The sequence below is a fragment of the Notothenia coriiceps genome, unplaced genomic scaffold, assembly GCF_000735185.1.
Source record: "Notothenia coriiceps isolate Sejong01 unplaced genomic scaffold, NC01 NC01_scaffold00009245, whole genome shotgun sequence".
Classification (NCBI taxonomy): Eukaryota; Metazoa; Chordata; class Actinopteri; order Perciformes; family Nototheniidae; genus Notothenia; species Notothenia coriiceps.
In genome coordinates this window covers 518,109-541,915 of record NW_011341946.1, presented here as the reverse complement: position 1 = coordinate 541,915, position 23,807 = coordinate 518,109, and the positions used below count along the sequence as shown (strand labels likewise).

General features: G+C 40.3%; 2 protein-coding genes across 2 annotated transcripts in view; both read left to right on the top strand.

Moving 5' to 3' along the window:
* The window catches only part of LOC104945183 (solute carrier family 2, facilitated glucose transporter member 1), a 653,665-nt gene that overhangs the window by 332,937 nt on the left and 296,921 nt on the right, over window positions 1–23,807 (top strand). The window lies entirely within an intron of this gene.
* Window positions 3,789–23,807, top strand: part of gpr153 (G protein-coupled receptor 153) — a 34,628-nt gene continuing 14,609 nt past the window's right edge. The window contains exons 1-2 of the mRNA XM_010770807.1: window positions 3,789–4,226; window positions 19,007–19,625. Coding sequence (XP_010769109.1) covers window positions 19,252–19,625 — 374 coding nt within the window. The 5' untranslated portion in view covers window positions 3,789–4,226; window positions 19,007–19,251. The remainder of the gene's footprint in view (window positions 4,227–19,006; window positions 19,626–23,807) is intronic.

Below are 23,807 nucleotides of genomic sequence, written 5' to 3'. Positions count from 1 at the left end.
ATTTTTTCATTCTCTCGTTCACTCTATTTGTCCCTCTGTCTCCACATGAGATATGAGAACAAGCATGTTACCTGGGTTTGTGCACAGAGAAAGGTTAGAAAGATTAATCAAATTAGAACTCATTATCCATATGGCCACGCTGTGATTATTACCCGCCATAAAAACTATATACTTAAATATAAAGCAGGATTGTTGTTTTCATTTGGGTATTTAAAAGACTCTTCCGTACGAGTCTGTAGGCTTCATTCCTGTGCAACAGATGGCGGAGTCTAATTTGAGATTAAAAGCAAAGTGAAATTCAAAGACTAAAGCCCTGTGAGTGAGCTCTGTGAAGAACAAAAGAGACACACAGGTCCAATCATCAGAAAAATGCCTTTATGTGTGGACCTTTGTTTGTCCTCTTAATGTTTTGCTCACACAGACAGAAACTGATTTGTCATTGCATCTTGAAGGTTATTGTTTTTCCCTTGCTCCCTCCAGCACAGTATGTCTGCTTTTCATTCCCCCATGACAATAAAGTTAGTCTCAATCTGCACCTCAGGGAATACATCTATTTTTAACTCCAATGAAGTTGAGATATCTTGTGGGAGAAGGAGAGCACAGGGAGTAAGAGAAGGAAAATCGGAGATGCGAGCCGTCTCAGATGGCAAGACTTTTGAGCTTATTTAAAAAGTACATGTTCCTAATGCACACCATCAGCGCAGGTTATTCTGACTCTCCCTGTCCAGAAAACATTTGATTTCCCAACATTCACTTGAATGCTCATTACTGTCTTCGGCCATTGCAGCTAGTAGCATCTAGCTTTCATACAAAGAGACACAATGTGGTAACCATGGTTACTTATGTGGAAGAAAAGACTTGAAATTGAAAGAGATGACATTATCAGGAATAGATGTTTTTCTTGCAGGGAAACATTTAAATAAATCCAGCTGCACATCAAGAACAATGATTAGGGCAATGGTACCAGAGGCCTGTCAAATTGATTATGCCTATCAGACAATAATGTAAAAAAAACTTGATCTTATGTTTTTCATGTCTTCGCATCCAAATTAGGGGCCTATAAACCCCCCCTGAATGATCCCCTGGTGCAGGAGAGAAAACATTTAGCAGTCTTACGGAAGAATAAACGATAAAGCGAAACGCTTGGAAGCGTCTCCATCGTCCGTCATTTTCTGACAGCAGGAACAAAACTTCACAACATGAGACGAGACCCAGGGACCTGAACCGTGTGAACGTCAGATGTGGAAATAAGTCTGCCAATATTCGTACGTTGCTCTGCTTCTGTTTAGCTTGTTGGCAGAAGTTGCAGATGCTCAAAAAGACGTCAGACTCACAGAGTAAACGGTTGAACAGATCAATGTTTCTTCTCTTTTTTGTTGTCAAAATGTTTTGTTTGTGCTTCCTGGAACACCTTCACAGAACAGTGATGTGAGTCCTGCATTCAGCCCTCCACTATTATCTGGGCTCGGAGCCAGGAAGGCTTTCCTTTGCAGAGAAGTAGGTGATGGGGTGTACTTTGTCTGGCCTGGAACCTCCCTTATTGTCAGCCACTGGGGACTTCTGGATTCTAAAAGAGCACATGAGTAGGACATTCAAAGTAGTGTTAAGTTTTAAACAACTGGTGTGTGTGTGTGTGTGTGTGTGTGTGTGTGTGTGTGTGTGTGTGTGTGTGTGTGTGTGTGTGTGTGTGTGAGAGAGAGATGGAGCTGACGGTGAGAGTGGGGGCAGCCCGGTGCCAGCGCAGCCAGTGGGCGGGAATGCCTTCTGTTACTTTTTACTTCCAGGTCACCAAGCATCACAGAGGAGAGGATAGAGATGAGTTGTTCCTGTCCTATCTCTAATGATAGCCTTATTTAAGTCCAAAGGTACAAAAAGTAAGCATCTGCAACACGTTATCCACACACCATCATACCCAAGAAATATGTTTGATGTCTTGACCTCAAGCATTCATCAAGTGTGGAAGGCACCTATTATAATTCTGTTAATGTATCGCTTATTCATGCACCCTCTGACCGATTTGCTAAAGCAGAACTGACTCACGTTACACTGACAACTTAATAATGACTTTTTTTTTCAGACAGTAGATTAGGGCCAGCTCGCACAGATGCATTCAAATATAACAGTGCAGTTCACTAACTCATCGGTTTGGACATTATGTGTCGATTCAATTGTGCCATTCGCTCAAAACGTTGCTTTAAAAATGTGAATATGCCATCCTTTGTTCTGTTTCTCTCACACATGCACCCACTTTCAACTGCAGTTCTCTCATCATGACTTTTATAATAATCTTGGCGTCCTCAGCTTCTGCACCTTTACATGTTTTAAGAAATACTAAAAAAAAATGGAAGCAAGCATTACCTTTTGCACCTCAAATCATTAACACAGACGTATCATCTGTTTATTCATTTTTACAGCTGCAAAATGAGCTGGGTTTTATGAGTTTCTCCACACATTGACCCTCTGAGGAAGCTTTGTTCAAGCACAATCAGTGAGAGATCTGCACCATAACATCACAACTTGACTGTTGGGGTGCAAAGGTTGCAGTTTAATGTTTGTAGTCAAAAATGCAGTCTTTTTATTACCTGGGACCTGTTTACATTGCAGCTATTTCCACTTACCTTACAGAAAACAGACACAATGATGGTCATTGCAATAAGGTCCAACAATGCAAATAACACAAGTGCTCAGACAACCAAATTAAAAATCTCCAGTTTTATCGCAATTATCCCAATATAAACCACCAATTGTTTTCAAGTGAAATAAAAGTTGAACGCCCCAAACTGTTTGCTTAAAATATCTAATGCACACAAAACTGCATACTGGAAGCCTTTAAGGGAAGATATTACAACATTTGATAACACAAGAAACGTGTATATTTTGTTTTCAATGTCTTTAAAATCAGTTGATTCTTTCTGTCCATGCTAACAGGTAAACGTGTATTCAGTCAGTGCGTTGTTTCTGTTGCGTCCCCATTATGTGATTTTAATAATGACACAATTGTAAACCTTAAGGCTGCAGTGTACAGATTTAAATATTGATTGGATCAGATATAAAACTGAGGGGAAATTCCCCAGCCTATCTGAGTTTCTGGAGGATCTCTCCTTTAAAGGCTCACAGATACTGTACATACTGGCTATATTGCAGAAATATATATCTGTTTTATTGAATGAGAAGCAGGGAGAGCGAGCTCCTCAGATGAACCATTCGCAAGATACATAACAATGAAAATAATCCTTATAATAGTGGCAGAAACCAAGTCACCAGGGACCTCTTTGTGTCTTCTCTCGTGTAGGGCTTATTAGTTTTCTCACTGGGTACAATCTAGGCCCCGAGGGAGGAAAGCTGCTCTTACAGAGTCATCCAGGGAAGGATTCTTACATAACAAGTCGTATAATGTCAATGAAAAGGGCCTATTTAAAAAGGAGCATGAATAACACGAGGGAAAAACTGCATTCATTGATATTGGAGGTTCAATGAAGAGGTCATTTAAAACATTTGGACAGAGTAAATGGATGCTTATGCAAATTAGATTAAAACTAGCTGCAATACTGTTGTCATCTTATTTTTTTATGTTAATGATATAGGCTGCATTCTGTTTCATATGAGACCTTTAAAGACCAATATTCCATGTTCATGGATTCAAGAGTGTTTTTTAATTCAAAGTAAATAAGCAACATGCAGGAGCAGTTCTCGCTCTGTCAAAACGCCGACCCCTTTTCCATGAATTATTTCTTATTGCGGTTTACTCCCACGGCTACTGAGCGTCTGACCCGCGCACGAGCCTGTGCTGTCGGGAGCGCGCAGCAATCATTCCTCATCCGTCGCACGCCTCGCCAGCATCGGAAAATGGAACAATAAATTCGCCTTTTATCTAAAAGAAAATACCGGCTCTTTTAGCTCTCGTGGTTTCGCAAGATTACCCGCTTCGTGGTTGAAGAAGCTGACATTTTGTGTCCATAATTAGTATTTCCCCCCCCCCTCTCCATTGAGACAAAGAGGGCAAAAAGATACAAGAGGAGTACAGCTGTGGTGTTTCAGGGCTCATCCTTCATTTTCGCTGGTCATTTCTTTAAGTAACCTGCCGACACTCCTGACGCTGAGCAGTTTGGGGAGGTAAACGACAGGAAGACACTTCAGCGGACCTGAACCGATGCCACTGTGTTTTCATTCCCGGAACAATGAGCCCGATAGGAGCCTGAAACATCTCGTGAAACATCTCGTGAAAGGTAAGAGGAGACTCGCACAGCTGTTTCTAATCAGCCACTGATTAGCTCATTTTGACTTGGGTGTAGGAAAACGGCTTCACCCGAACAGGTGGTGTCCTGCAGCACAAGCAGCTCAACTGATGACAGAGAAAAGTAAAATAATCAAATTGAATTAAATGTTACATTCCTGTGGACCTTACATGCATATCTGACCTATTTCGAGAGAGTATCTTTGTACTCAAATTGCATGCACGACCAATGTGAATGAGTGAGTGACCTGATCGAATTGCAAACATAAGGTTACACTGAGTGAGTGAGAAGCCTCCTTTTCATTAAACCTGTGTGGTGTTGATTACTAGAAATGGCCAGGCTTATGTAGAGTAATTCAAGCGAAAATGCACTAGTAATTGGAACAAATTAGTCTAGACTATATGCAGTTTTCACATATCATCCTGCAAAACACACAAAAGAGGGACATGCAAACTTATGAAAGGAATTTCTGCAATGTGTTGAGCAAACATCTTAGCAAAGCTTTACACCTCTTGTTTTTATCAATACAATTCTAGGCTTTCTTGGGGTTTCCTTTTAGCTTTTTTTCCTCAAAAGATAATTTGCAATATTCAAATCTGTGTGATTTGCTGATATTAAACCTTAAAATGAAGCTGCTCAAAAGAAAAGAAGGGTATTTGTTTGTCACGAGAGATTATTTAGATACAACAATGGTGAGTGTAGCCACATATTGACACGTGTTACATTTTTAAATAAATTGCTTTCACCATGCATATCATCTAAATGTATTTGTGGCAAAGAAATACAACATAATTGCCTCTTGAGTTTTACTAATCTTCAGACAACTACTGACACAAGTACAGCAAGATAACTTATATTTAGCTTTAAGAGAAGTCCTGCTTTAATCTTGCAACTTAATTTAGTGCCATGATGACAAAAGGCAGAGAATGAGCAGGCAGTTGAACTAATATTTAAATACGTTCCCGTGGAGAGGTCAGGGCAGAAGCAGAGGAGAGAGTGGATCACATGCAGTGGCAGGGCACAAAGTGGCCGTGCAAGCCAATGATCACATGCACTGCTCAGAGAAAGTGCTGTAGACCACATGTGACAGTAGCTGCTACACCACAAAGCCTCACAACAGACATCTCAGTGTTTCACGGGGCATGTGTGACATTTTGTTTGTCACACGTTTGGCTCTGTCATTTTGTGACCGCGTTAGCCCGTGTTCACACTGTTTTACTTTTATTTGACACAAAACACAACAAAGTGCATCCCCTTGTTCAGAGTGATATGTCAATGTAGCATTAAAGACCATAAGTATTTCGAAAATATAATATGGACTCTTCAAGGCCCCTTAAATGTGATGCCTGTTTCCAGTACAAAGTCCAGAGCTCCTGCCATATGGTGCCCAGTGGTCCAGCTACAGTCATAGCTGGAGGTAGCCTAAACAGGAAGAGAGCCTCTAGGGTTACATTTGTGATGGAAAATTCAACTACTTACTCCATGACAAGCCATGCTCTCGGCAAAGAAAAAGTGCTTACGATGCGCCTCAGTAACATCAAGCACCATGTTGGATTCTGACCTTTAAATACCTTTTAACCCATTAGTAAATCCTTCGGAACAATTGACACCGATTGCACCATTACGCCTGGTAATCTTATATTTACCACAGCTTTGTGCTACTGGAAAGTCAGGTGAAGGAATTATATGTTTTCTAATGACTGAACAGAGTTTAAAGGGCCCTATTATGCTAATTTTCAGGTTCAAATAACAATTTTTTGTCCCTTCTGTGACATGTTTACATGCTTTAATGGTCAGAAAAGTCTTTATTTGTTATCATACTACCTGTGCTGCAGCACCTGGTTTCGCCCTCTGTCTGAAAAGCACAGCCTTCTCTGATTGGATGTTAGCCTTTACAGACCATTTTACATACATAAACCTATATAACACACTACAGGAAGGGGAAAACCCCCAAACAACATTATAGGGCCTCTTTGGGTGTATCACTAAACAACTGTGGAAGAAAATACCCATTGAGGATGTGTTGATGAAAGAGCACAACAGAACCAATGTCCCTGCACTGCAAAATCCAATTAGAGCTCAAGTTTTAGATTCCCTATTTATGGCTCCTTCAGTTTGGCAGAAGTACCTAGGAGCATAATGCTATTGATATTATTTGATGGAGTTTTAATTAGTGCTTATTAATCTAATGCTATTTGAAATGTTTTGAATCCTGTTTCACTGAGATCTACTTCAATCAGTGTTTGCAGCCTCATTAGAAACTCTCTCCTAAACCTGATTCATTAATGACTGATGGATGCCTTCCCCACCTTTACATTGTAGAAATAATGGGCATATATTTGATTAAAGAATAAATTAGAACAAAAAAAAAGGACTAATGTTTGTCAGTCTTTTGATAGGGAGACTATTAAGTACGACACGTTGTAAATCTAAAAAGGGACCCGTTGGCAACATTGATCAGAGAGAGGGGCCAATAATTCAATAATTTGCCAGTTTGATGTATAATGTCCAGCAGGAGGATATAGATCCAATAGAGAAATGGTCTTAGCTTACCTCTCTTGAGGTCAAGGTCTGATAAGCACTGTTGTAGTAGCTGGTCGTGTTTCTTTGACTCTGTTGGGAGAGAGCAGGCGGCTAACCTCTCCGCCTCCCTGCTGTGCATTAGTGAGATGCTGGGATTAAACGGAATGGGCATTTGCTCACAACATATTGTTGTTGTTTCAGCCTTTGAGTATTAATTCTTTTGCATATTTGATGTCTGGTGTCACATGCTGTACAGTAAGTAGATACTTTACAATGACAGCCACTGAGCAAAGTTACTAACCACAGGAAGATTATTATACACTTTATCAAATGCACATTGTCATCTTTCATCAAAATTCAGAGCCATCCAACTCGGATAAACTGGGCTTTCAAGGCAATGTTTCATTCATAGTAGGAACTATACCAGCGACTGCACTTTGGCCCTCTGATAGCCCAATAGACTGGGGCAGAATGCTGATGTGAACAGAAGGCTCAGGGAAAATGGATTAAAGGAGCTTTTATGTTCCTGCCTGAGACGGACACAGTTTCTTCTATCGATGAGGCTGGTTCAGTCTCTATTTGGGCAGTTCAATATTCCTAATTGTAGATAAACTGTTGTTATATTGCAATGTACATGGCGTAGATGTCGAACATTATTTTGGCAATGAGAAACGTACAGACTGAACTCTGAAGTACTTCCTTCAGTAAACAAACTATAGAAGATGAATGTGTTTGCTTCTTGTTTGTTGTCCTGGTGTATAAGGCTCAGTTTTCTAATGATGATGTCTTTACTAAAAAGGAGCAGAGTATTTTGGAAAATGTAGGGACATTGTGCCAGTATTCTTTCATGTCCCCTTTTGGAAGTGAGTAAAATTGACTTAATATGAGAAATGACACACAAGGACTGATAGTAGACCAGTACAATGACAAAGCAGTCACTAATCCACAGTTCTTAATATTTTACATTTTTATATTTACTTCATAAACATGCAGTTAGTGTGATCCAAAGTTTGTTGTCTGCTGAATGTTTTCTTCAAGACTGATGCAGTTGCTATGTTACACATGAAGAGATTCAGACTGGTGCCAGTGCAGTGGAGCAGAGCGCCTCATGTGATGGTGGTTCACCAGTGGCCGATCTTCTGAAGGGACGATAAGGACATGTCAGAGACCGGTGACACAATAAGCCCTCTGGCTGTCTTCAATGTGACCACAGTCCTGGTTTAATGGATTTTGACTAGGAAGGTCATGCTTTTTCTAAAAAGTTGAGCTGCGAGCTGATAAAGTTTGTTAAGTATATTCAGAAATCAGCTACTTCGCTGTAATGCAGCCTTTCCATTTAGAAGAAGACACCTTTGCAATATTACAATATTCAAAATCTAAGAAAAAAATATATTAAGCATCATATCACGTTATCAATATAATATGGATATACCTCCCAGCCGTACTGCTTCCTCCTTTGGGTACAGAGCCCAGCGTGAACACTGAGAGGAGACCCACAGTGGAAACAGGAATCTTGATAGACTTTAATTAAGCCTTGGCTAGTTTAAGGCTTTGGTATGGCATATTGAATGAAACCAGACATAATTAAATATGTAGACAGATAGTAAAGTAATGAGGTCATAGAGTAGAAAGGCACTGGAAATGACACTCAGCCGATAACCAGTGGGAACGACAAGCTGACGTGGATGAAATACTTTTTTAACTTAGTCAAATTCATTTTATTTTACGAGTCTTTTCTGTGTTTGTGTTCAAGCCAGTCCTGCTGGTCATTTTTCATGCAAGGAGGAACCTCTCCTGGACTCTCATTGATAACTACATAATGAGCACTCACTGAGGATGAGTAAGATTGATGGTGTTTTGGCTTCTGAGGGCCGTTGTCATCCCTCATGCGGTGAACGAGAGCTCTACGCTTGCACTTTGTGGACGACACCATGCATCATTCCTAAACTGGCTACAACAACAATATATCCTTAGGGATAAAGTGTGTGCAAGGTGTTATATACATAACCATAGTATAAACAATTGTATATATCATTTATTAGTTATTGAACTCCTCAGATAAAATGATACTAAGTAGAAATATCAATTTTGTCCTGTGTAATTGTTGGAATATATATGTGTCATAAATCGAATGATCGTATTCTGACAATCTCAATTGTTGTGATCATTTCTGTGTCCTTAACGGCTGTTTTCATACTAGGAGGCTTTGTCTCTGAACATTTTTCATAACCTCTTAAAAGCAGAAAGATTTGATCCACACAAAGAAGAAATGCAAAGAAAACGTTTTATATTTTGACATCAAACATCTGAGGTGCACAGAGGTCAGAATAATTGTTAATAGCATTTCTCCAGGATAATTAGTAAACATCTTTACAACCCAATAATTAGGTTTAATGCCATTTATAACATTGAGATGATTTTGTTAATGATAATTGATCATGTTCACAAGTTTGTAGCTGTCCTGGTTTCTGGTGCGACATTAGGCCAAGCTGGCACTTAGTAAACCTCAGCCACACCATTCTAACTGCAGCAAATGCCTGCAGGTCTTCGCCTAATCACGTCGTTAAACTGTAAAATGTGGAAAACAGGTGATGTCTGAAGTATCCCAACTGACATTTCAATGTGGCCCACTTGTTTTCCATTTAGCTCTATTCAATAGAACTGACCTGGGACCATCAAGCAACAAATACAACTGGATATTGTTCAGGGCTGTAACACCTGAGCACACCCACCACTCTCATCTGTTATCTTAAAATCACCATACACATATAAAGAGTCAACTACAATTAGACCTTAACTTGCAATGTTCTTACATTTATTGTAAAGGTGTAGGCCTGTATTATGTACCGGTAAGTGGAAATATTCTGAAAACTTTGAATTTTGGTCATGCTAAATGTTCTTATAATGATAGTATTTCTGCACAGGAAAAATATAGATGTGGGCTTGTGATTAGAAATTCACCTTTTTGATTTCACTTTTGAGAACAGACTTAATGATTTTAGAAACATAAAAAGTCAATAAAATGACAGATCAGACAACATTACTAAACCAAAGAAAGTTATTACAGCCGAAAAATAAAAAAGCTTGATTATACAGAAGAACCATCATTTATAATTAACCAGAGAGAAGTGTAGTACCTTTTTTTTTATTTTTTGTAATTGCTTTAAAGTGGGACAAGGGGATGGACGATTGACCCTGACATTCTCTGCATCAGACACTGAACCCTCAAATATGTAGAGGGCTGTACTTGGGCTGCTCTCTAGCTTGAGTGTTTGTAACTGTAAATGTGAAGCGAGGTGCTGCTGCTGCAAAAAAGCCTCACCTGCTGACTTGACGTTCAAAGTAAAGCACCTGTCATGTGTACGCATCAGATGTTATATCAAACACTGAGGAATTGTCCTTGGGAAAGCTGTGCTGCCTCCCAGGATCGAGTGTTTTCCTCTCCGACAGCTCCAGGGAGGAGTGGCTGGGGGGGCAATAAGACCCCATGCATCACACCTGTCAGCAGGAAGCTTATAAACAATGATCACTCCAACTCCTGCCAATTTAAAGCTGAGAGATGTGGGTCAGCATTTCACATGTACTCCAGCTTCACTCTGTACCACACCAAACGCTTCCTTAGAACAGGTTTCCATGTTATTATTGGTCTGATCTCATTTACTTTCATTATGCCTTTTGTTGCAACAGATAGACATCTTTCTGCCTGCCAAATCATGTCCAATCACTCTTCCTCCCTGTACTGTATCTCAGCAGATTATAGTTTGGGATGAAAAAGTAAAGAAGTGTCCATTCCCCTTTTTACAGCAGTTCAAAATGTAGGCTAGCTAATAAGTAATCAGTTTTTCCCCATGAGAAAAAAAGCACAGTTCCCCTACACAGCAGTTTTCATCAACCCTAATGGTATAATGCTAATGGTATTTCTCTAAATGCTTCTGTACAAACAGGTCGTCGGACTTTTATGTTTACATCGACAGATACATTATGGTAGTGAATGCCTTATGCTGTGCTAGAAATAAGAGAAGCAATGCTGAGTAATCTGTTTTGAAACAAACATAAAATACCCTACTCTGCGTAGGGTCAACGCAAAAGTAAAGACACATTGATAACCCCTTTTATCATATCGGTACCGCTAGTCATTTGTCAACGGGGGGTGCTAGTGCTAGTGAATTGCCCGACCGGCCCACTCCGGTAACGGCCCACCGGGAAAACTCCCGGTATTCCCAATGGCCATTCCGACCCTACATACAGCTAGCTGAGGCAAGTTGTTCATATTTAGCTCAAATAGATGTTGGAAGGGAACCATTTACAACTAAAGGCATCATTTCTATTTTTTGGAGCTAATTTCTTAAGCTCGTAAGAAAAAGCTAGTTATTATAGATAAAGACACAATCATTGTTTGATGGCATAAGTCTCAGAAGTGGAATATGTTATTCCAAAGCTGATCAATACCAAATGTTCAGGTCAAAATGTGTATAACTTACTTTGCCTTTGCTATAAAGCAATTGTGCACATCTGGATGTAAACAGATCATGTAGTAGGCTACATGACAAGAGTGATCATTAAAATGCATGTTAAAGCTTCCATGACGCATTACTGTTTCCTAATCTTCCTAGTATCAACACCTATATGAATATGTGCCACTCGAGTCACATTCAACATCTCAATGTTAGAAAGAGAAAGTCTGTGCGTAATTGTCAGTGCAGATTTCCCCTGTGGAGAGGACAGATTTGGCTCCAAGGCTCAGGGGATTGTGGGTGATAGAGCTGTTGTTCCACTAACTTGGTGAGGAAGCCCGTCAGTCACGTGTTAAATAAAGCCACTGCTATAACCACTCTACCCACTCTAATGCCACTAAAACGTTGTTACCATTACAGCAATTTATACTTTCTTAAAGAGCATCTTGCAGGTTGTTTTTTTTCTACATTTATGCTTAAACTTGCTTGAAAATTACAATTTAAAAAAAATAGAAGAATGTAGGATTTGATATGTTTTACGAGGCATAAGGGCAGGAATTCAGAGGGAAAGGAGCAATTTTGAGCTCTGCTCTAAAAAACGGCTTTTTTTTAAGGTCATGCGTCAAATTACATCACAAAGGGGACACATCTCCGCTCTCTGACCGCGGGTATAGTAGAGTTGCGTTGNAGTAGAAAAGATCGGAGATCGCCAATGCTAGCGTTAGCGTTAGCAATTCTCCCCTGGGCTTAAATTGTGTATTATAGAATGATCACACCGGTGACAGTACTCTTCAAAGGGTTCACGAAATATGACTACTATTCTTACTGTTTAACATTTTGGGTTACTTAATGCTACTTCATGTTAAGGCTAATAAAAATGACAAGGCGAACGGAGCCTACACACGGCGGCGTGCGTTGCCGCTTCAACGCTTCTGCACATTCACTTTGAATGGGGTGACGTCACGATTCGCCGAACTGCATTGTGGAAGCAAAGCGTAGCTTCTCTCGCGGTGTCACTGCAAAAGTAGAGCAATGTTCTACTTTTGCCGCCTCGACGGAGTCGTCAGCCAATCGAATCATATGCCAGTACAAGCTCTAGCCAATCAAACCGCGTGCTTGTGTGTCTGGGGCGGGAGATTCATGTGATTGGTTGTTGGTCGAGTTTCAGCCCCCCCCGCCGGCAAGCGACAACGCACGCCGCCGTGTGTAGGAGCCGTAAGGCTGTAATGCTAACTAACGTGCTTGCTGCTAGCTAACTTGATCCAGCCACTCCTGGTCAGACTGGAAGCGAAAGAACGAGCAAGACGCTGGTACTGTATGATAACAACCTGGTAGCCTACTAAGCACACAGGCATCTTGTTAAAGTTATCTTATCTTAGCTATCTCTTATATTTAGCGGAGGAAAACAATTGTGACATCACTTACGCGACTCTGGGATTTGTAGTCTTTCTAGTTGTGTATTTTTTATAGTCTTATATTTCAACAGTTTTACAACAAACTGTGACTTTTTTGACATGGAAATGATTTTTTAAGATTTACAAACATCATATGTGTAATTCGTGGCACAATTCAAACGGGATCGAAAGATACGTTTTCTCTCTCCATTGACTTCAATACATAATTTTTCAGAAATAAGGTCCCATGGACCAGAAGTAGATGGGCATGACTTCGCCACTCTATAGGGTTATATTAATCATAGTTTAAATATCACTGCTACTAAAACTATTTCTGTTTATAGTGAGTGCATGTTGTTTATTTCATTTGATTCAGACAGAACAGTCATCTTTTGCTGAATGGGCATGTTCGAAACCAATGCATGTGATGCCACTAAATGATGAGTAATTCTACTGACACAAAAGTGAAGCTATGGCAAAGTGCTACAAAAAACCCAGAAACAATACAATGCAATCCTGTAGGATTGTCCTGCAAAAAAGAGTTAAACATTTATGAATCCAGTTGTCAATAAAAAAGTGAGTAAGTGACATCAGTTTAATAATAAATGAATTGTTGTTTGTCACTATATCGTTAGGTCCTACTGTCAACTTGTTACACCCCTATACGGAAATGACATAAAATAACTGAATCTTGTGCAATCAGAAGAACACACACAAAATAGCTTTTTTTAAGGCTACAGCCAGCTATGTTCAGAAGAGGATGATGGTTCCCCCGTTGTGGTGTGAAAAGTGCTTGTCACAGCTGGAGTGTGTTGTCACATCTATTTCCTGTCTGTTGGCTTGTCCAAACACTGATGTGCTGCTGGCAAGACCCCTGAGAGGGGACACTGGAAAGGAAAAAAAACACATCATCACCCTGCTCCCAATTACACTGATCTCACCCCTCCTCTCTCACTCTTGCCCACAATGGCAATCCAAACATCAGCTGGATGTTATGAAGCAGCATCGTTACTCTTTATACTGTGCTATGTGTTACCATAAAAATCAGGATGATACTCAATCACATCATGACATATTCTGTTGGGTCAAGATAAAAGCTGCACATTGATTCCAAATAAATCATTTTGCTACATCATACATCCGACCAATAGCAGTGTCAAGAAAGCAGAGAATAACTTAACTGAGAACAACAGTATATTTTTACTTCCAATAACAACTCAAAAACACCTCACTTAGCTTAGGTTAAAAGGTGTTTCTGTTGGGGTGTTTCTACTGCCAAAACAGATTACCAACTAACCAACTAAATCTCTATAAGTTCTCTAAATGTGATCGTGCCATGCATCAAACCAAACAAACGCAAAAATTGATTTGCGACTAATTACCACAAAGTGCTTGTATACCTCCGCCCACCAATCAAGTTGCATTTGACATCTTTATCTGTCCAACATGTCATCACATCATTTTATCCTTTTACAATTTCGTGGGAAATTGTCAAGATAAATGTATGAATTCTTGCCAAATGTGTGTTTATAAGTCACAGTGACCTTGACCTTAGAGCAACAACATATTTGAGTCTAAGTGGAAGTTTGTGCCAAATGATAAGAACTTCCCTCAAAGCTCTATCTGAGAATAGTACATACAGACGAATTAACAGTCAGAAAACCCTGAAAATACATTAGCTCAGGCCTCTGCGTTCGCGGCACAGCGGCTATAAAAAGATGATAACAGCCACATTTCACTATGGAGGAAATCAAAGAAAACACACTGTGTTAAAAAGCATTATCACACCCTCACAAACCATTACAAAAAAAAACCTCAAACCAGGTTGGGATATAAAAAGAATGATTCATAGCTTTGATCGAGGAATCCCCGGGTTGTTGGGATGGACCGGGCTGCAGTCAGTGTGTTCACTGTGTACGGAAACTCTATCTAATCTGCTTTGTTATTAGAAGCAACAAAGATAGATGCAGGTATGCTAGCCCAGTCAAAGAAGAACTATAGAATACAGTGAAGGATCAGTATTGTTCATTTATGAGAAATTAAGTTTATTCACAGTGAGAATTACCGTACAACAGAAAATGTGTATGCAGTAAAAAAATATATGCGACTGTCAGGAAGTCAGAGTTTCATTTCAAGGCCTTTCTCTAGCGGTCTACAGCCTTTGTTGTTATTTCAAAAAACACAATTTCCAGTTCTCACATCTCTCTCAACCTCTGAATCACAGACAGCTGCTGCTAGTGTTACATCACCTGAGTTTTCTCTGTCGATTACCCCAACCCACTTCCCCACAGAGGTTATGTGCTTTACTGTGGCACCCTTACCCTTTTCTGTTATTGCATGTTCTGTATATGTTCTGTTCTGGTGAAATAAGAATTCCCCTTTCCATCTATCCGGCTGTGCTTGTATTTTTCCAATGTAGGAACAGAGCAGCATAAAATGTACTCTAAGCACTTCTGCTTGGGGGACTCATGAGGCTCAAGAGGGACAATGGCAGCTTTCAATTAATACAAGCAATTGCAATAAAAGGTCTAACAAGGTTATTCTGGGACATTTGCAAGCAGCTGCAGTTGTTCTACCTCTGGGAATAGCTGGAGGTACCATGGAGATTTCAGACAAACAATATATGCGGGGTTTTCTTTCAGGGGATGTCAACCTTTTTCCAATGCCTTTTGTCTTTTCAAAGGTCTTGCTCCAGCCTTTACATATTAATGATCTACTTCAGATTATGTAATTATTCATTGTTTTCATATTCAAACATAAAATGTGTTGACGTGCTTTATGTGTCACTGTGATGACAGACTCTCCTGAGAATTCACAGATGACTTCCTGATGTCTGTGAGCATATTAATGCCAATGTTGATGCAGAGCATGAGCACAATCCTATAGCATCTTAAATGTTCTGTTTAGTTCTGTTTACGCACGTCTATGCTTGGTGAAATTGTTCATCATTCAGAAATTCTATTAAGCCAGCCAGTGTCCTCAAGCAGCATCGAACCAGCCCAAACCTTGCAAGAAAAAAGGAGTCAAAAGGCAGCTCATCACTGAGACAACATCACAGTTTATCATGCCTACAATGTGGGTTAACTCTGCAACCCAAAGTGCAACACTAGCTTACATTTCAAATTAGATGTAGAAAATGTTATTTTAGGCTTTACTATTTAATTTTGCGTGTCAAGGAAATGTTAGATGGAAAAAGCAATAAAGCTGGAACCTGACACAAAAAACTTCCGAGATATACTAATCAACTAATAAACTGATAACACATTAACTCGCCATATCACAAGATAACAATGTTGATCATAATGTACAATATTCTGCAAAACCCTGGATAAGATCAGTGAAGTGTCAATGGGATATTTATTTCTACCCACTCAGTAAAATCACTCAGATTTTGGGTTGAAAAAATTTTTTTACCCTGTTATTCAATTACACTGTAAAAACTGGAAACAAAACAACACAAATCCTAACATTGTCTTGGCCCTTTATATTTAAGCAATAGCTCAAGACAGGTTAAGGGGGTTGTGATATATGATATGATAAACTGTGATATAATGACCATATACCACGGCCTGAAGTGAGCTATTGCTTTTATAAAACGGTTACCAAGTGTGGCAATATGACAGAAGAATACACACTCTAATTTAAATAGTTTTTATTAGTAAATAATGATGTTCAAAATAAAATAGTCCCTCCGTTGACTTCTGCACAAAATAGTGCGAGGTAGTTGCTATGCGACAACACTAACAGCTAGCGAACATATTAGACAGAGAGCGTTGATCCATTATTTGGCTATTTATTTACATTCATTTGTACAGTATGTTGCCATTTATTGTGCACCCACTGAAAACCGGTCCAGCATCAGTAGCATGGCTTACGAGGTTACTTGTATAGGTTGAGGTTGTACTAGGCTGTTGCTTGGCGTGGCGAGAAAATTGCTCCACTTTCTCCGGTCCCCGAGATTCGGCTTCCAGTAGCTCTGGAGAGAGCTTTCGCACCTGTGGCCACTAACGGTCATAATTTCTCCGCTTTGTTTCAATACCCGCATCAGAAAGCTTTTCATTGGGGGTACTTTTCCAGTTGGTCTACCTGCTCTTCACATAGCTCTGCATGTCGTCGTTTTTTTCTGGAGATAGGCACTGCTCAATCCACTCCTCCATAGTAAGGCCACCCCGGAGGTCGAAGTTAACCTTAAATGTTTCAATCTTAAGATTTGATAGTTAGTTAGTTTCGTAACGAACGTAATGTAACGGTTGTAGCTTTTCTCAGACGCGGAGGGATACATGACTTGTGAAAAGTAACTACAGTTCTATCCGTGATATACGCTCATTATATCACGACTAAGAACCAATCAGATTGCTTGATTTGACTTGTGTAATTAGAAGTAAAGATACATGAATAGGCTTTAAAGAGCAACTTCCAGGTTAAAGACACCTGTGAATAAATGTGTAGGAAAATGATGAATACAATAGATTTTAAAAATAAAATACAGAAATATACACTACTGTGACATCTGGCGTCGTTTTTGTAAGACATTTTCACTTCCGCAAAAAAAAAGCCTCGGCACGTGACCTCCCGCTTGTGACGTAACATGGGGGAAACAAGGGGGAGAGCGGCCGGTGTAACGTATTAATAAACATGCTAGTTTCGACACAGAAGACACAGAAGAAGTTGAACATGAATATTCGAATGCATATGACGGACCACAACCTTAGAATTATGAGCCTGCTAGGCGTCCAAGAGACCAGGAGCAGCCAAAGATTAGAAGAAATAACGGCCATCGGAGAGAAATTGAGCTGTGGTGTGAGGAGAACCAGTGGAGAACTGGGCAGCTATCTTGGTGAGTGACCGGCGTTAGCTACAGAATGTTAGCTAACGTCACATCACAACCTGCACAAACACAATACTGCACCATGATTACAAATGGTCAAATACAATGGAAAACTACCGAAAAATACCAGCTCACTAAAACACAACCGCTCTACTCAACGCAACTCTACTATACCCGCGGTCAGAGAGCGGAGNAGATCCCATGGACCGGAAGTAGATGGGTGTGACTTCGCCACTCTATAAGTAATTAGCACAATTATTTGAAACTAAAGTGGTAATAAACTTGTCCACCCTGAGGGTGGACAAGTTTATTACCACTTTAGTTTCAAATAATTGTGCTAATTACTTATAGAGTGGCGAAGTCACACCCATCTACTTCCGGTCCATGGGATCTTATTTCGGAAAAATTATGTATTGAAGTCAATGGAGAGAGAAAACGTATCTTTCGATCCCGTTTGAATTGTGCCACGAATTACACATATGATGTTTGTCAATCTTAAAAATTCATTTTCATGTCAAAAAAGTCACAGTTTTTCGTAAAACTGTTGAAATATAAGACTATGAAAAATCCGCAACTAGAAAGACTACAAATCCCAGAGTCGCGTAAGTGATGTCATAATAACTGATGTCACAATTATTTTCCTCCACCAAATAAGAGATAGCTAAGATACGATAACTTTAACAAGATGCCTGTGTGCTTAGTACCAGGTTGTTATCATACCAGCAATGGGTCTTGCTCGTTCTTTCGCTTCCCGTCTGATGAAAGGACCAGGAGTGGCTGGATCAAGTTAGCTACCTAACTAGTAGCAAGCACGTTAGTTAGCATTACAGCCTTAGCCTTGTCATTTTTATTAGCCTTAACATGAAGTAACCCAAAATGTTAAACAGTAAGAGTAGTAGTCATATTTCGTGAACCCTTTGAAGAGTACTGTCACCAGTGTGATCATTCTATAATACACCATTTAAGCCCGGGGGAGAAACGCTAACGCTACATTAGCATCGGCGATCTTTTCTACTTCACGCTATCTGCACAAATGGTTGACATTAAACATTAAAAAGATCAGGCAGTTCAGAGAGAATCAAAGGAAGGCAGGCAGGCAGCTTTGCATGACATTCTTCTGGACGTGTTTCATTGTGGTGATAGTGAGGGTAGTTAATCCCTTGTTTAGCAGTAAGACAAGACAGTAGTGACGGCCATCTTGGTGACGTGTGTTGTTGTGCAAGACCAGAGATGTAGTTCATTGACCGTTTCACACACAAAAATGTGTGACTTCACAGTTTTACGACACATTTTATTTATTTTTACTGGCAAAATGATCTTTTAAATTGACAACCATCATAAGTTTAATTCGTGGCACAATTCAAACGGGATCGAAAGATAATCTTTCTCTCTCCATTGACTTCAATACATAACTTTTCCGAAATAAGGTCCCATGGCGGTCCACCGGAAGGGGCTGGGACTTCGCCACTCTATTAGTTTACTGGGGTAATGGATCATTTTTTAATGGACTGACGATATTTTCCTGATATGTTCTGTCTCTGATCGATGTGTGATCTCTCTTTTCCTCTGCAGCCTCAGGCGTTTAAGGGAACTGGCCCGGCTGTTTGATCCCCCCCTCTTACATCCCTCTGCGTCGCACCACTACCTCGCCCTCTCCCTGCTGTGGTCATCCCATGGAGAGTGCACGCCCACCCAGATAGGATGCCTCCCCTGCCCGACGGCCTGCACCCCTCCTGCCCATCACCACCTCCTCCTTCTACCTGCTCTTGCCAACAGTTCCTTGAGGGCCCCCAGGCTCCGCCCTGCCTCGCTCCAACATGGTGGATGAGGTCACCACCATGAAGGATGACGTCATTAACGCCAACACGCTGGCATGGCTGGTATGCTCGGGATTGTCCATCTTGGCCAACACGTGGAGCATCCTTAGCGTCAGTGCCAAGCAGAAAAAGTGGAAGCCGCTGGAGTTCCTCATCTGCACGCTGGCCGGGACGCACATCCTCAACATGGCCATCCCCATCACCATGTACTGTGTCATCACGCTGCGACGCCAGCACTCAAACTACGAGTGGAACGAGGGTCTGTGCAAGGTGTTTGTCTCCACCTTCTACACCCTCACATTGGTCACCTGCTTCTCCGTCACCTCGCTCTCTTATCACCGCATGTGGATGGTACGGTGGCCTGTAAACTACAGGTGAGACGCTCAAGTCTGTTGTTCAACAAATGTACTTTGTCTATATTCAGATGTTGAGGTGTCCCTCTTGGAGATGGTTTGTGGAGCTCTTGCATTATATGTTTTATTATAAATTCCACAGTGATATTTTGTTCCCAACACAATGTCTTACAATCTTATTGGATTACATTCCTGCTGAGAAATAGTTGCTTTATGACCAGATTTGTAAAAAAATTCGTTTTAGTTGCCATTAAAGGAGAGCACCCTCTATTCTGTTAGTACAAGCAAAATAACATCAATGTATGTTTTTCTAACCTAAATACTGTAGATACATTTTTATAGATTTCGCTAAGGCTATGCTATTTTGACTTTTTCTGTAAAATAAATGAATAAGACATTAGTAACTGTAACCTTTTGCAAGCCTTTCCAAAAATATATCTGCCAAAGCCGCAGTTGCCGTCGCAAGACAACATTCGGACATTTTAAGCTGCATTTCTGAGCAGATCCCCCGGATGGGATAGGGACGCAGTTCAGATTAGTGTCACCCTGTTTACCTCAGTTTTTGAGAGTTATGCTCAGCATCAGGTGAAACACATCTGCTGGTTGCAGTTATTTAGGGTAACACTGTTTAAAACCCTCCAGAGTGAGCATCTGCCAGCTCTAGATGTTGCCTCTTTAGGCTCCTCACAACAAGTGATATTATTAAGCAACACTGAATAATAAAAATCAGGTTCACCTCACAGTCTGCACACTGCTGCAGTAACACCATCTTTGTTTTGTAAGACTCCCAAGACATCTGCTGTTCACACGAAATCAGATGTTCTGAGCAACACCGCTGCCGCCTTTGAAAAAAGGTTTTGATGCTATTTCTGTCTGTACCAAGGGATGCACAAGAGCTGCTTTAGCATAACCTGCTCTGAGGATTATTAAGAAGCAGCAATTATCTTCGTCTCATAGGATCCACATTCAATAATCAATACGGCAATTTATAATTTGCAGCTTAAGGGCATTTATAGCTAAAACACTCACAGGTGGAAAATACATCAAATCAGTTACAAAATTGGGTTATTGAAATGGTGCATAAACACATTATGTGGTATGTGTGGTAAACATCCTCCTCTTCTAAACAACAAACATTGATTTGACTTCCTGTGGCACCAGGCTTGCAGATGCTCGACCTACATTAAGCATGGCCAAATTTGCAGATAAGCACACGCTCAAGTAAGAAATGCAAACTTCCTTTAAATCTATACTCAGTCTTGCTATCTATGTTGCTTGAGCAGCTGTCATTATTGGCTGATGCCCACACAGAGATACCCGGCTATACTCAAATGCTTTTATCTCCCTGATCAGGGCTCTCTCTCATACAACGATGTTCTCTCTCATCTCCTGTCTGGAAGCATTGACTTTCCTCTCAGCAGCTCCTCTCCCTGTTTCTAAGTCACTTTTGACAACGCTCCGGGGGAGTGATAGCTCGGGCGATGCGCCGCGTAATTGCTGTTCACCTTTCATTTAAATTGCTCAACGTTTGCCCTGCTGAGGAAGCATAGCTGCCTCGTCTCAAACATTAACACGCACCAGAGGCCTGCATTATGAATTCCAACCTTGTACGTTCGCAGCTGTTCTCATCATCCTGCGCTCAGTATCTCTTAGGAGCTTTTTCCTTCGCAAAGCTCTCTCTCTCTCTCTCTGGTAATAGATTCAAGCAGCTTGGTGACATAACTTCTCCATCATATGTACCCAAGGCACATTCAGGAAAGGCTAGGATAATTACTCACAGTGACAGCAAGACATAGTCATCCCTGCCAGAGCCATAGTGTAAAGATAGAGGCTACTGCTGCCCCCTCTGTGCCACTCATTCTGTGTCAGTCAACGTGAGTTTATGCATTAATATTAAGGCTGATGCTGGGCAGCATATATTTATTATTATGGTATTATGATATGAGATTATACTGTGTATTGTCTTAGATATTTAATAATGTAATAACGTAATATGGCAGAGCTGTCTTTCCATGATTTCATAGGGTGCATTACAGTAAAGTGCTCTTTTATCAACTTACCAGAATGTTCTATTATTTGCCTTTACCCACTTAAGAAATCTCCTTGTAGTATTATGGGAAAGAACCAATGCTAAACAATACAACATTGTATTATTTGATAAAAATATTGAAGATTTTAAATATATTTTTGTGTCATTTTGTTTGTGAGGAGGTACACTCTATAACCAGCCAAGCTAATCCTCCAAAGGACTTTATTGAGAGGAACAAGAGGATAGGCGCCATGTGCTTTGGCTTTCTTAAGAGGGAGACAGATTGGGTTTCCTGCCAAAACTGCTCCTTGACACTTAACAGACAATTTACCGTATTCCTTCCCAACATAAATAAAGCAGGAGAGGTACATATATATACATCTACCTTCTTATATATCCAATCTTAAAGGCAATTTATAGATGCTGGACTGAAGTGATGATAAAATAAAAAAGTTAGACATGCCAATTAACTGAAGACTGTCTCTATGCATTGTGTAAGCCAAGAAAATGATTGGCCTCTATGTGTGATTTGTAGCTGAAGCCTTGAACACCTCAGCATTGCTTTAGGAGCAAATGTTTCGGTAGGATAGCACAGTGTATCATAAAGTTTGGGAAATGAGAAACACCAGTAACTGCCTGCCATATTTTGAGATGTACATATGCTGTTGCAAACCTACCTTGAAAAGTGCAAACGCATCCAGAGAATTGCTTAGAGGTGAGAGGAAATAGAAATCCCCTCGCTCTGAAATAGACCTAGATGACAAATAGACCAACGGGTGTGGAAAGCAAACTTTTGCCATCAGCAAAGCATACATTTCCTTCATTCAACTGCAGTTTATCTAAGTGATGACTGTGCGGGGTAGTGCTTGTTCAGCTCATATGTCCCAGGTGCAGATCTGCTACATTTACTCTGTATTTTATAAAAGTTCTTTCCACGTACTTTTCCACACATAGTTTATCGCTATCAGCCTCCTCCATATAAAATATAACTGTACTGTCAGACCTCTCATTAATGCCTCTCGGATTTATTCTATGCAAAAATACTGAGAATTTTGAAACATTTTAGTACTTTTAGGATTACTGAAGTTTTCAAAGCACTTGGATAATTGTGTTAAAGTTCCTAACAGAAGTAGTAGCATGGCTGCTCAGATCCACCTGCATGCGAGTCAAGGTCCACCAGTTTTAACACTCCAAAGCTAAAGCCCATTTCACTTGAAGGCCATAAAACAGTCCAACTTACTTTATGTTAAAGGTCCCCTATTATACTGTATTTCATCAATATATTATAGGTCTCAGATATATACAAAACATGTCTCTGAAGTGTTTGAGTCAAAATACCAAACAGATCATGAATTTGTAGCATCCCGTGAACCCCTCTGTTTCCGCCCTGTTTCAAAAGTGCTGATTCTGGGTCTTTAGAAGAAAATAAGGAGCCACTCCCCACGCCCCTCTGAGAGATATGTGGTTAAAAAGAACACAATGGTGCTCTAGGAGGAGATTCAGGAGGTGATAAGGTGGGGGGGTTACCTTGGTTGGTTATTGGCTAATGGTTATACAAGCCAAAAAAAAACTTATGATGATCATAAAGTGGCCAAAATCTGATCAGCTCATTTTCAGACAGGTTTTTATATAAATGGACAAAAAGTGAGCAAATATTTTTTCCTGAAACTTTCAGAATCTCTTTACACAGAGGGGACACATGTTTATGTATAAAATACATGAAAAAGTGGATTTGGCATAATAAGTGACCTTTAACCTGTTAACCCGGTGGCGGGGGCTCCTGCAACATCTTGCAAGAAACAGCGTCTCAGGGCTTCTTAACATTTAACAAACTATGAATGTGTCATACCCACTTAACGGGAAGAAACTCAGCAACCTGACGATATGAACCATTTTTACCCAAACAGTCTAACGCAGAGCCTCTGAATTAGCCTTGAGCGAAAAAATGCTAATGCACTTAGCACAGAACTCACGGTAGAAATACTTTAAAGCTGAGATTCCACACACAGCGTAGCTTTAATGAGCCAAAACGGCAAATGTCTTACCTTTGCCGTTTTTCTGATCAAAAGTTATGTTCCATGGCATTAAAACGAGAAAAACGCTGCTGAAGGTTTATCCAATGTGTCTGTGTCACATTGAAATGATTACTGTTAATCCATCCTTCCATTTTTGTC